The sequence below is a fragment of the Sorex araneus genome, chromosome 2 (genome assembly GCF_027595985.1).
Source record: "Sorex araneus isolate mSorAra2 chromosome 2, mSorAra2.pri, whole genome shotgun sequence".
Taxonomy (NCBI): Eukaryota; Metazoa; Chordata; class Mammalia; order Eulipotyphla; family Soricidae; genus Sorex; species Sorex araneus.
This window is the reverse complement of record NC_073303.1, coordinates 212,807,225-212,821,571: the sequence shown is the minus strand read 5'-3', so window position 1 is coordinate 212,821,571 and position 14,347 is coordinate 212,807,225. Positions and strand designations below refer to the sequence as shown.

Genomic DNA, 14,347 nt, shown 5'->3' with positions numbered 1-14,347 from the left:
TGGCTCTTTCAACCTTCAAACGGAACATTTTCTTGGTCTAGGAAAAGATCAGCTTCTTAGAGACAAGAAAACGGGTACTGAGGGGAGGTAGGCGGGGGCTAGCTGTCATCTCCCCCGGGCCTCCTGTCAGGTCCCCTCAGGTCCTTTAGCGTGGCAGTTACAGGCACAGGTCTCTCCAGCTTTCCCTTTTCTTCCTGCTTCCCGGGAAGATTCCTTTTGTGCTGAAGTAGCATCTCCCTGTTAACCTGGTAAAGGCCACCCACACGGGCTCACCACTTGGTGCCTTGGGCCCCCCCATACCAGGGGACTGTGATGCTCTCGGCATTCAGGTCTCCGGCAGACATAACAGCCTCTCCAACACAGGACAGGACGGTGTGGTATTGTTTTTTAGTCTTGCAAAGGCGCAGATGCAGATGTGCTTTGAAGTTGTGTGTGTGTGTGTGTGTGTGTGTGTGTGTGTGTGTGTGTTTTAATACAGTCAAGACACAGCGCTTGTGCGTTTTAGCAGGCACTTCCTCCTTTAGAGCGTCCCCAGAGCCGGCGCTTTGGTTTTCTTCTATAAGTTACAAGGATATTTGGACACTCAACCTCCCCTCCCACCCACCCCCACCCCACCGCACCTCATCCCCCACCCCCTTCCTCCCAATCTCTGCTTTTACTTCTGGCCTTCTTTTACTTTCTTCCCTCCCATCATCCTCACTTTTGTTCCATCCCACTCCTACTCCTTTCTCACTTCGGCCTGCGAAGAAACAAGTTCCAGGATGGAAAAAAAAAAAAAAAAGAGAAAGAGAAAGAGAGAGAGAAGACTGGGAGACTTCGCGAGCCCAGGCTCAGAGTGTCCTCCAAGTCCTCACCCGCACCGGAACGTCGTCGTTGTCGCAGCAGCATCGCAACCAACGCCTGCCGCGGGGGGTATCCGGGCCAGCCAACGGGGTCAGCCTCGGAGCGCCCAAGCGTCGGGAGCGCCGATTGGTCCTCGGCCGAACCAACGCGCCGCGGAGGCTGTGCCCGGGGAGGGGCCGGACAAGATTACAAGGCGGTACCAGGGTGCTGCGTGCACTTGTGCATCCACTGGGTCATTCATTATTAACCCCGGGGCTTTGGCCTCCTCAGTCCCAATTTTTTTTCCCAGTTTTAGAATCCCCCTTCAATAGTAACAATAAATAAATAAATACTTATTCTCCAATTCCTAGCTGGTCGGTAACGGGTCGGTAGAGTGAGTGGGCTGAGACAGGGAGCCTGACCCGTGCAAATCCTCCTGGCCAGCGCTCTAGGCAGGTAACTCAAAGCGTTCTACAAAACGTGGTACCCACGCTCCCGTAATTACCCACCAAAGCGGGTTACCGAGATGCGACTGCGCCCGGGAGTAAGTTTCCTCCCCACCCCACCCCCACCCCCCAACGCCGGACACACACGCTTTCAGCCCCTGCCACCGCGGGAGAGATGGGAAACCTAGACCTTGCGAAAGGAGCCACAACGCTCGCGAACCCTGCTGCAGCGTCCCCGGGGGCCCGAGCACCCGGCCCGCGGGGCAGGGGACGCGCCCGCTCCTCGGGGGCGCGGGGGGGCTCCGTCCCTCCAACTTCGCGGGGAGACACAAAGATGGGCCAGGGTGTTTGGGGGGGGGGGAACAGAGACCCTAGATTCCCCTGCCGGGTTCCCAACTTGAGCAAGGACTGGCGGGGATCGCCGCACCCGGGGCTCACCGGCTCCCGCGCCACCTTCGCGTTCCCACGCTCCAGCGTGGCCACCTCCCCGGTCACCCCCCCCCCCGCGAGCCCCTCACTGGGACCGCAGGCGCCGCGTCCTTGGGGGGGGGGAGAGGGGGAGCTGGGGGAGGAGTGTGGAGTGGGGTTGGGGGGCGTTGAAGAGGGAAAGGGCCAGTGTTCAGTACAGGGGTCCCCGCCCGCAGAGGCCTGGGCGCCGGTGGCCGGCGGAGAGCCCAGCACGGAGGGGGGACGCAGGGGGGGTGGAGGGTCTGGAACCGTACGGGGTGTCGCTGCACTCACTCTGCGTAGCCAGTGGCCCAGGGCAGCCGCCGGGTCTCCTTGAGGGTGAGGATGGGCCGGGCGATGTGGTCGGCGCTGCACTCCACCTCGTCCGGAGACAGCCCCAGGAACTCGGGCCGCCCGTAGGGGAAGCGCAGGGGCAGGTCCGAGCCGCTGCCGCCGCCGCCGCCGCCTCCACCGCCGCCGCCGCCGCCGCCGCCGCCGTGCTCGGGGCCGGCGCTGCCAGCCATGATGCCGCCCATGAAATTGGCCACGGCCGACTTCACGCGGGTGAGCATGTTCCCCCGGCGCCCGGCGGCGGCGGCGGCAGCAGCTGCAGCAGCTGCAGGAGCAGCAGCAGCGGCGGCAGCAGCAGCAGCGGCGGCGGGAGCGAGCAGGGGGCGGCGGGGGCGGCGGCCGAGCGCGGCGCAGCGCGGGGCATGCGGGCGGGGGCCGCGCGCCTCCCGGAGCCTCTAATCGCGCGCCGGGGGGCCGAGCCCCGGCCTCCCGCGCGGCCCGCCGCCGCCGCCCCCCGCTCCGCCTCCGCCCCCGAGCCGCATGCAGCGGCCCGGCCCGGCCCGGGGGACGCGCCGCCGCCGCCGCCGCTCGCTGGCCCGCCCGCGGCGATCGCCCCCGGCGGGAGCAGAGCGGAGCCCACCCGGAGAGCCCGCGGAGCCGGCGCGGCTGCTGCCACGGCTACCGCCGCCGTCGAGTCATGTGATGCCCGGGCCGCCGGGGCTCGGCTCGGCCCCTCCCCTCCCCTCCCCTGCCGGCCGGTGCCTGCCGGCCCGGGGTGCGCGCTCGGACCTTGACCTCGGGCGGGAGGGGGAGCGCACGCGCGCGCGCGCGCCGGTGGGTACCAGGCGGCCCGGAGGATGGGAACCGCCTCCCCCGGGAGGGGCGGCCCTTAAGGCGGGTGGGGGGCGGGCTGGGGGGGGGGGGTTGGGAGGCCGCACAGGTGCTCGGGGACGTCACTACGGGGAGCCCGGCGGCCGGGAAGAAGCCTGTGCAAGGGATCTGCTCCCGGGGAGAAGCTTGCCCAATCCTGGGGACGGCGGCCCCGGGCTGGAGGCGAAAGGTGGAGAGGCAGGTGGCAAGCCAGTGGAGCACGGCCCGGTGTGACATACTTTTTTTTCTTTCTTTTTTTTCTTTTTTTCCTTTTTTGCAGCTGGAAACGACAGCCGGCAGTGGTTGCACGAGGATCCGACCAAGTTTTCTCTTAAGTATTTCAGGGATCACTCTCTCTCTCTCTCTCTCTCTCTCTCTCTCTCTCTCTCTCTCTCTCTCTCTCTCTCCTTTTTTTTTTCTCTAGACCGCGGCCAGGCAACGTTATCAGCTCGGAAAATCTTCTTTCAAGCCCAGGAGAAGCTGGATGGTGAAGAAACCCGAGATCAAAAACAAGAATTGTTGGACCTAGGACTTAAAAGCAAAAGTGCTTTTGTTTTGTTTGGTTTTGTTTGGTTTTGTGTGTGTGTGTGTTTCCCCCAAAGCTGACCCTCTTGGCTATTTAAGACTTTTCATGCAGCATGTTCACTTTCTTCATTCGAAAGCTTGTGACAGAATTATCTGAGGGCACATGAAGCTAAGGAAATTTAAATTGATCTTCGCGATCCACCTGCTCACGGGAAAGATAATGATATACAAAAAGTTTCGGTGGCCGTGGGTTCAAACAAAAATGACTGGGGAGAAGAAAAAATTATGATTGGTTTCATGGGAGGTGATACTTGTTAAAGCTTAGGTTTAGGGAAAAAGATCTTGCAGGAGAGCGGTATCCTGTTCGTGTTTACTTAATCCGCATCCTGTTCCTATGTTCGCCTTCCATTTAATTTGCTGCTTGGGAAGTTATGCGCTGGGCAGGCTCATTTGGAATTCAAGAGGGAATAAGGCCCTCATTCTTCTCAGTGGGTGAGGAGAGGAAACTAATTCTGTAGCAGGCACTGGAGTCCTTGCTGTTCCGGGGAGTTCTGGGGAAATAGTCAGGGATCCCTGGTCTTTCACGGGTGGGATGGGGTGGGCGCAACCGGTGGTGCTCAGGTCTTACTCTCCGAGGGCTCCGGGGACCATGTGTGACACCCGGAATCCAACCTGGGTCGACTGCATGCAAGGCAAGCACCCTAGGCGCTGAACTGGTCCCTAACTACCTTTGTCTGATACTCATGGGCTGCACCAGGAGGTGCTCAGAGCTTACTCCTGCCTTTGCCCTCGGGGATCACTGCCTGGTGGAGTTCAGGGAACAATATGGGGTGCTGGGGAATGAACCTAAATCGATCCAAGGAAAGAGCCCTATTCAATATACTATTGCTCTGATCCTGCCTCGCTACTGTTTTTTAAAAGGCATCCCTCACTCCCCACCCTCCATTTACACGGATAGGTACTCCATGCTTACTATATGTTTTATGTAACACTGTAGCACTGTCATTCAGTTGTTCATCGGTTTGCTCCAGGAGGCACCAGTAACGTCTCCATTGTGAGGCTTATTCAACCTTTCCATGAAATACTACTACATAAAAAACAACAAACAATAGTCAATCTTTCAATGAAATGCTATTCCTGACAATGAACTTTTATTGCTTTTCGCAGAACAGAAATGGTAATTTTATTTTGCCTCCCCCATTAAAAAATTGTAGCATTCTAAATTGTGCAACATCTAAATAAATAGGATTAAACAAATCAAGATATTCTCAACGTTGCTTTGTTAAACTCTGAACTTCTAAAGGCGAAATCTCTATGTAATGATTAAACAGTACCCCCTCCATGTACTCTGACATGGAGTACCACCCAGTCTCATGTCTCATATAAACAGACTTCCATTCCTTTCTCAGCCTTTTGCTTTAGAACAATTAGCTTTCTTTTCTTTTTTTGGAAGGGGGCAAGGGAGCGTGCAGGGGTTCAAACCTATGCAAGCAAGTTATTTGCTTCACTGTTGAACCTCATTCCAGCCTAGGACAATTAGCTTTGAACAATACCCTTGTTAACAATACTTAAGTAACCTTGATTGAGATCAATTTACCACATTCTTTCCTTTATTTCATGTAAGGCAAGGTTTTAGTATTTACTAGAAATAGGATTTTTAAATACTTCCTGCTTTGTTCTCAAAATATTACCTGAATGTGGTCAATATATACATGCAGAACAAACTAACTGGAACAAAAAGATTCTAAATCATTTCCCTGGTTGCTACTGTTGATTTTTTTTTCCTCTTGGCTCCTAAAATTCTTCTCAAATAAGATAATTAGCATAACATGGTAATATTAGCCAAATTTGTGAATCAGTGTTTTATAAGAAAAGATTCTACTGTTCTCTGTAGCCTAATTACTATGTTTCAAATAAAACAAAGAAAATCGTTGATCTTTTTTTTTAGCTTTGCACAGCAAACTTTGTTATACAGACATCAAACAAGTAGAACTGTTTTCTTATTTGTTCTCCTTTGAGTATTATAGTTTGAATGTTTACAATTAATTGAAAAGTCTACTATCTCTTCTTTTTCCTTCCTTTAAGGTCAGTATTGCAACACAGTATCTTCCAGAGAAATACTTTCTATGAAATTTACTTTTCAATTATGTTACTCAAGATCAGGGCTCTAATTAGGATCTAAGTCCTCATCAATACTAGGTGGTCCATCCTGAAAAAAAAATTCCTTTCATGCCCATTGGAGATGCCGATTTGGGAGAATATAACTCTTAAAAAACTTTTAGATTTGTGATTACCTAAGTTCAAATGGCTTAGTAACCAGAACTTGAGAGACCCTCAAGATGTTTTGTTCCACATCATTATATTTATGCCCTAGACTTACTTAGATGCCCTTTATTTGTCTGTTGTTCCTCTTAGCCCCTGGGAAATGTGGATTTGAAGACTTTAGCTAAGCATTAGTTCACAGGGAATATCTATGTAGATCTTATGTTGGATGATCGCCACATAAACACAATCTCATTTCTAAGCCTGTGAAACTATGGTTTTGACTATTCAGTGACTGTGTCATCACTAAAACTATTTTCAAAGAGAAAGTTTCTGACTAATCCCTCAAAACACCAAGGATTCCTCCTAAATATCTATTTATTACAAAAGGAAAAGTGTTAACTTACAATGAAAACCCTGGCAGATATCACCTAAAACAAGTCATTATCAGAAGTAAAATATATTAATACCCACTGACACTAAGCGTGGAAGAGAGGTTCTTGCTTTGGGGGAACTTTCTAGGTCCTTTCTAGGTCCTTAGCCTCTGAGGAATCTGGAGAAACCTGAGGCTAGTCTATAGACTGACTGATCATGTATTTTTAAAAGTGACAAGGACCCAGAAATCATAAAAATTTGAGGAATCGTCATAGATTAAAGACAAAGGAGATGCAACCAATCATGATGCTTTATTTGGTTTTGATGCCAGTTTGGGGGGAAGTAGGCTGGTGGATTTTTTTTTTTTAATTTAGCATAGCTACAGTAGTGTTAACTTTCATGGTTTTACTGTACAAAGTTAGGAACTTAAATATTTGGAACGTTTTGGCTCAGAAAGTAAATGCTCACTCAAAGTTAGGCCAGGAAGAAGGTGAAAAAATATGTTCTAGGACTTGTTCTTCTCCTAGCTATAGATCCAAGCCTCTATTATACCACTAAACTCCTTGTATTGTACCTGGCATTTTACCTATTTCCCATTTAACTGTGGAATCAATCCCACAGCAAAACAATATTCTTTGTTTTTGTTTTGGGCTATTAGTGCATTTTTATTAACCACAGAAAATATGTATGAGTCTCAACTAAGATCAGCATAAGATGAAGGAACAGGGGGCTGGAGCGATAGCACAGTGGGTAAGGCGTTTGCTTTGCACGCGGCAGACCCGGGTTCGATTCCCAGCATCCCATAGGGTCCCCTGAGCACCGCCAGGAGTAATTCCTGATTGCAGAGCCAGGAGTAACCCCTGTGCATAGCGGGGGTGTGACCCAAAAAGCAAAAAAAAAAAAAAAAAAAAAAAGATGAAGGAACATTTTGTTAAATCCACTAATGTTGGTACATGATATTTCTTCCGGTTACAGTTGAGAAAGCGGAAGTAGGAGATTTGCTGCTAAACCCATTCAGAGAAGCAATGATCCTTTTCAGGTGTCAAATATAAGATCAGGACAGTTATATTATATTCAATTAGAAATCCTTGAGGCTTGGTTTGGTTTTGCTTTTTACATACCGTGGTTGGTATGATGTTAACTTATACTTTTGGTATATAAAGTTCCTGCACCTTTGTTTCCACCAAAGTGCTGAAGATTCTCCAGACCATTCTTGCTTCACTTTTGTCTCTTCATTCCCTCCAACAAATCCTCTGAATGATGGCAATTTTCAGTTTTGAGGTCAAAGGAAAAGTTAAGAAGAACATGATTCAGGGCTGGAGCAATAGCCCTGCGTTTGCCTTGCATGCGGCCTACCCAGGTTCGATTCCCAGCATCCCATAAGGTCCCCTGAGCACCGCCAGGAGTAATTCCTGAGTGCAGAGCCAGGAGTAACCCCTGTGCATTGTCGGGTGTGATCCAAAAGGGAAAAAATAAATAAATAAGAAGAACATGATTATGTTTTTTAAAAATAAAATCTATTACATTTATTGAATATAACTTTAATTTCATGTTAATTTAAAAATAAATGAGCAGAATGTCTCGCTGTAACTGAAGATAATAAAAATGATACAATGAATTACTTTTTTTTTTCTTTTTGGGTCACATCTGGTGATGCACAGGGGTTACTCCTGGCTCTGCACTCAGGAATCACTCCTGGCGGTGCTCAGGGGACCATATGGGATGTGGGGATCGAACCAAGTTGGCCACTTGCAAGACAAATGCCCTACCCGCTGTGCTATCACTCCAGCCCCTAAATTGAATTTTTTTTTTAAAAAATTGTATTTTGGACCATACCTGGTGATACTTAAGGGTTACTGCTGGTTCTGCACTCAGATATTACTTACTCCTGGTGGTTCTTAGGGGACCATATGGGATGCTGGAAATCAGCTGGGTTGGCCATGTGCAAAGCCCTACCCACAAGCCACTGAACTAGCTCTCTGACCCCTGTTCTTTCTATTTTTTGATGGGGTTGAATATCTTATTTATCTTGTACAGCTTCACAGTTGCTTATATAATTCTTGGATAGGAACCCCTTTTCAGATGAGTGGAGGTAAATAATTTCTCTGAGTAGTATAGTGTTTTGTTCTACTCATTGTTTCTTTTGCAGTGCAGAAGCTTATTAATTTGGCATATTCTCATTTGTCTGTCTTTGCTTCTGTTTACTTGACCATTGGCATGATCATGCCTCTAGACTCAACGTCTTAAGGAGTTCTGCTCATGTTTCCTTCAATCTGATTTACTGACTCTGGACCGATATCAATATTTTTAATCCATTTTGAATTGACCTTTATATACGCTGTGAGGTAGAGGTCTGAGTTTATTTTTTTTAGCATGTGAAGGAGCAGTTTTCCCCAACACCATTTGTTGAAGAGGTTTTCCTTGCAGCATTTAATGGTCTCTGCTCTTTTGTCAAAGATTAATTGACCATGTAGCCAAGGATCTTGGACTCTCAGTTCTATTCCATTAGTCTGAAAGTCTGTGCTTATTTCAGTGCAATAGCTGATTACTATAGCTTTATAGTTTTAAGGCTGGGAAAAGAAAAGTTTCCCATCTTGTTTTTTTCCTAGGGTTGCTTTGGCTATTTGCAGGTTTTCAATAGTTTGTAGAAGTTTCAGCAGCATTTGTTCTATGTGTTTTTAAAGTATCATGCATGTTTTTATAGGAACTGCATTGAATCTGTATAGTGCTTTAGTAGGATTGATTATTATTATTATCTTTTTTTTTTTTTTTTGCTTTTTGAGTCACACCTGGCAATGCACAGGGGTTACTCCTGGCTCTGCACTCAGGAATCACCCCTGGTGGTGCTCAGGGGACCTTATGGGATGCTGGGAATCGAACCCGGGTCGACTGCGTGCAAGGCAAACACCCTACCCGCTGTGCTATTGCTCCAGCCCCAAGGATTGATTATTATCAATCCTAATATCAAAATATTTTTGATAATGTTATAATAATAATAATAATCCTTGATCAAAGGATATTTTTCTATTTCCTTATATCTTCTTTTATTTCTTTGAGCAATAATCGTTAGTTATATTTATATGTCTTTCACCTCTGATGTTCAACAGATTCCCAGGTACTTGATTTTGTGAGACACAACTGTCATTTTTTTAAACTCTCTACTTTTGTATTTCATTTGTTGCATATAGGCATGTTATGAATTTCTTAATGTTGATTTTGTAGTCTGCCACATTACTATACATACACATTATCGTTTTTAGTAGTATCTTTTTGTGTGTGGATTTTTAAAGGTTTTCTAAGTACAGTATAATATCAGCTGCAGATAGTGATAGTTTGACTTTTCTTCCAATCTGGGTGCCCTTAATATATCTTTCTTGCCTAATTGCTATGGCAAGGACTTTCAATACCATATGGAATGAGAATGAGAAACTTTGGCTTGAAGCTGATTTTAGAGGGAAGGTTTTCAGTTTTTCATGACTGATTATGTTAGCTGTGAGTTTGTGGTAAATAGCTTTAACTACATTGTGCAAAATTCCTTCTATCCCTTTTATATTGAGAACTTTCTTTTAAAATCACAAATGGGTGTTGGATCTTGCCAAATGTTTTCTTTGCAACTATTGATATGATCATATGGTTTTATTTATCCTTGTAGTGATATAGTGTATTACTTGATAGACTTGCATATTTGAAATCATCTTTGTATGCCTAGGGGGAGAATCCCACTGTCATCAAATTAGGTTTTTGCTGTGTATTGTTAACTTAACAATAATCAGTATGCAATTCTTTTGTTTGGGATCTTTACATCTGTCTTTATCAGAGACATAATTCTATAGTTTTCTTTTTCAGTGATGTCTCTACTTTGGGTATCACAGTAATATTTGTTTTTTAGATACTGTTTTATGTTTATAGAGTGTTCCTGTCCGTTCAACTTTATGGAAAAGTATGAAAGTATTGGAGGTAGTCTTTTTTAAAGATTTGCTAGTATATTCATCTGGGCCTAGGTTTTAGTTTGGGGGAAGACTTTTTATTACTATTTTAGTTTTCTTAATAGTCATTGATCTGTTCAGGTGATCTGTATTCTCATGTTTCAGCCTTGGAGGTTATTAAAGTTAAAAGATATATCTATTTCTTCTAAGTTCCCTAATTTTATGAAAATATTATCATAGTAATCCCTGATAATCTTTTGAATTTCTGGGATATCTGATATAGCATCTTCCCATTTAATTTATGATACTCTGTATTCATTTTCTCTATTTTCTTATGAGTTTAGCTGATGGCTTGTCAATCTTGTTCATTCTTTCAAAGAAACAGCTCTTGGTTTTATTGATCTTTTAAATTGTTTTAGCTTCCATTTCATATAATTTTGTTCTAATTTTATTGTTTCCTTTCTTCTGCTTGCTTCGGGTTCCCTTTGTTGGTCCTTTTCTATTTGCTTAAGCTGTGTTGCTGGGTTACTTGTTTGGTTCTTGCTTCCTAATGAATGCTTACATTGCTATGAACTTCCCTCTTAACATTCTTTTGCTGTGTTCCACATGTTAAGTTGATATATCAATTTTAAAAAATTCCATATGTGGAAGTATTATTCTTGCCCTGTGGATATTGTATGCTCCGCCTTGTCTCTGTATACTTTCTCCAAGAAATCTCTTTTCCCACCCATATTCCAAAGAATAGCTTACTAGTTTCACTGGAGTTCCTAAACTATCCAAGTGTGAGTGAGTGTGAGTGTGGGAATGTGGGAAGGTGTGTGGCCTTCCTTGTCCTCCACTTGTGTGTCGTGCAGCCAGAATAGATTCCAGCCACTCAAGACCCTGAGCATGTTGCGGAAATGAATGAAAAAAAAAATGCTATTGCTTAATATTAGAAGGGCAGGACCAGAGAGATAATATAAGATTAAGGAGCCTGCCATGCATTGAGGTCCTAGTTCTTCTTTTTATTTTCTTCACTTATAATAATGAAAAAATCAGCACGACATCATAGGATGATTACTAGTGTTGTTGTTTTTATTCTTTCATTTTTAAAATTTCTTATGTTGCACTTCTGGAGATCAGACCCAAGAATTCAGGTATAAGAGGCAGGCATTCTGTCACTGAACTAATGATAAGGGAATTCCTAGGGTCTTGTTGGTGTAGGATAGGTGTTTGATAAATGCATAATTAGTATTATATACTATTGGCAATCTGCACAGCAAGGAAAGGAACATGTGTCTACTTTATTTCCAATGCTCTTAACCAAGCCTAAAAGTTAAGCGTTGTTTCTAATTCTTAATCAAGAGTAATTCAGTTTGCTATTAAGAAAACTGAATCTGAAGTAGGTAAATGACTTGCCCCAAACCACACAGCTAGTGATGAAGCAGGCTCAATCCCAGTGAGTGCTTTCTTTAATATTCTTTCAAATAGAAAGTTTTATACAAAATAATATTTTTTTTACCTTTTTCAAGCAAAGACCTGGCATTCCAGTCATCTTGAAAATTTTGTAAATTTTCTGTGGATTTGGAAATTAGACAATCCTTTCATCTTAGCTAAAGAGTTAGAATAATGCCATTTGGGAATGGTTCAAAATTATGAAAAAATACTTTCAAATGAGATTTTAGATGGGAGTTAACTGAGACTCACTAAATTGCCTTCAGAGATATTTTTATTTTATCTTTTTATTTGCTTTTTGGATCATACCTGGCAATGCACAGGGGTTATTCCTGGCTCTGCACTCAAGAATCACCCCTGGCAGTGCTCAGGGGACCATATGGGATGCTGGGAATAGAACCCAGGTTGGCTGCGTGCAAGGCAAACGCCCTACCCACTGTGCTATTGCTCCAGCCCCCTTAAGAGATATTTTTTATAGTATATTTCCTATTTGTTTCTAAACTGGGCATGTTAACATCTTATTTCTGGGAGATGTGATTGATTTATGGGACGCAAAGATAGTCCAAAGATAGACCCCTATCTTGCAAGCATGAGGCTTTAAGTTTGATCGCTGACACCACCTCTTATGCTAAGTTCGATCCCAGTGGTGCTATCATTTGTGATTCCTGGCATCATAGCAAAGTTTCGGATCCATGGTGCACCCCAACTATGTGGGGTACAACTAAAGTACCCGAGAACTGCAACCAAATGCATTCAACCATTGGTCATCACAACAGCAATAGCTACAACAATAATAGAAAGAAAAAAACAAATACATTATTATTTATTCCTCAATTTTTCTGCCAACTGAAAAATTCTACTATAAGGATTATTTTTCTTTTCTTTTTATTTATTTCTTTTTAGGGCCATGCCCAGTGTTGCTCAGGGCTTATTCTTGGGTCTGTAATCAGGGATCACTCCTGATATTTTGCAGAAGATCATACTGAATGGCAGAGATGTCAGTGAGCAAGGCAAGTGTCTCAACCCTTTTTACTATCTCTCTGGCACCTAAAGATTGTTTTTTCAAGGAAATAGAGTCAAAGATGATTGTTTGCTGAATGGAAAACTCAGTGTTTGCTCAGAAAAGGACAGAGTTTGCAACAAATCAGAAATCAAGGAACTAAAGGCAGATTATTAACTCGGAACTATAATCTCAGGTTACTTTTCATTCTCTTAGAGGATCAATCTTGCAGTATTCCAGCATTTGTGACAGCGATCTAGAATGTCTTGGGTTGCAGAATTAGCTGCTTTGTCCTTTTTGCCATCAACTGCATTTTGACTTGAAGTAGAGAAAAATTTTCTGCCTGCCTGTAAATATTTTTAGGGTGAGCTTTCCAAAACATGCTAATGTTTGTCATGACAAATAATATTTTATTCAAAAACAAGATCCGGTTACCCTAATTATTGCTGCATTATGAACATATCTTCCTTTTGGCAAAGGAAGATCTACTTCAGGGAAATGAAAAATTCGATATTTTAAGGCTGGAGAAGTAGTAAAGGGGCTAAGGCATCTGGTTTGCATGTGGCCAGATGACTATAGCATCCCTCCACCCCCTATAAAATCCATTTTAAGGCTGGGAGGACAATTCAAAGTGGGTAGAGTGCGTGCCCAGCCTGCTTAAGCCTTGTTGAAGACAAGTATTGCTAGGAGTTACTTTTGAGCTGCAGAGTAACAAAAAATAATTTTCTTTTTGCTTTTTGGTTGATACCCAGCAATGCACAAGGGTTACTCCTGGCTCTGCACTCAGGAATTACCATTGGCGGTGCTCAGGGGGACAATATAGGATGCTGGGAATCGAACCCTGGTCGGCCGCGTGCGAGGCAAACGCCCTACCCGCTGTACTATCACTCCAGCCCCCCAAAATAATTTCTTGTATCAATTCTATGACAACTGCTTGGACTGTGAAAATTGGTGTGTCAGAACTACTAGTAGTACTGTCACCTGTAAACTTGTTTGAAAAGTAAATTCTCGGGCCTCATCTAAGACCTATTTTCCTGGTTTTCTTCTATTGATGTTGTGCAACATGACCACGGTTTGCCCATATTCTTGGATGTGGTGCTCATGGGGCTTGCACTTCTCTCAATACAGTGCTCCCACAGGGCTTCTTTGGGACTGCCTGCTCTAGTGGAGGTACTCACACACATCCTGACTAGGGGTCCTCCTCTTGGCTATGGTGCTCACGCATCTTCAGTTGTGTTGCTTGCCAGGGTTCCTACCCTCCTGTAGTTTGCACACACCTGGCTATGACACAGCCAGAAATTGCTTGCAATGCCAGGGATCACAGGCAGTCACTGTCATTGTCACTCTCATCTCATTGTTCATCCATTTGCTCGTGCAGACACCAGTAACGCCTCCATTGTGAGACTTGTTGTTACTGTTTTGGACATATCAAATACACCATGGGGACCTTGCCAGGCTCTGCTGTGTGGGTGGGATACTCTTAGTCACTTGCTGGACACTCGGAGAGGGGCGGAGGAATTGAATCCGGGTCGACCTCGTGCAAGGCAAATGCCCTACCCGCTGTGCTATTGCTCCAGTCCATCACAGGCAGTAGAGCTCCAAAACTGTGCACAGAGGCAGCACCAGAACTGAATTCCGGACCTCACATTTGCAAAGTAGGAGCTGGAACTGTTGAGGCATCTCCCAGTCTCACCCCAGGCCTATTGAATCAGAGCTGCTAGATGGAACCCAACAATCTAGGTTATTTTTTTTTTATTTTAATTTGGGGGTCACACCCGGCGATGCACAGGGGTTACTCCTGGCTCATGCACTCAGGAATTACTCCTGGTGGTGCTCGGGGGACCATATGGGATTTCGATTTGCAGCAGCAAATCGAACCCGGGTTGGCCGCGTGCAAGGCAAACGCCCTCCCCGCTGTGCTATCGCTCCAGCCCCCTCAACAATCTAGT

General features: G+C 45.2%; 2 protein-coding genes across 2 annotated transcripts in view; one reads left to right on the top strand and one right to left on the bottom strand.

Moving 5' to 3' along the window:
* The window catches only part of PPM1H (protein phosphatase, Mg2+/Mn2+ dependent 1H), a 331,573-nt gene extending 329,135 nt beyond the window's left edge, over positions 1 to 2,438 (bottom strand). The window contains exon 1 of the mRNA XM_055127374.1: positions 2,010 to 2,438. Coding sequence (XP_054983349.1) covers positions 2,010 to 2,287 — 278 coding nt within the window. The 5' untranslated portion in view covers positions 2,288 to 2,438. The remainder of the gene's footprint in view (positions 1 to 2,009) is intronic.
* Positions 1,349 to 5,234, top strand: LOC129401740 (translation initiation factor IF-2-like). The gene is made up of 3 exons (XM_055124558.1): positions 1,349 to 1,366; positions 2,054 to 2,840; positions 3,157 to 5,234. Exons 1-2 carry the CDS (start codon positions 1,349 to 1,351, stop codon positions 2,798 to 2,800), a joined length of 765 nt encoding a protein of 254 aa, XP_054980533.1. The 3' UTR covers positions 2,801 to 2,840; positions 3,157 to 5,234.
* The last annotated feature ends 9,113 nt before the right edge of the window (positions 5,235 to 14,347 follow it).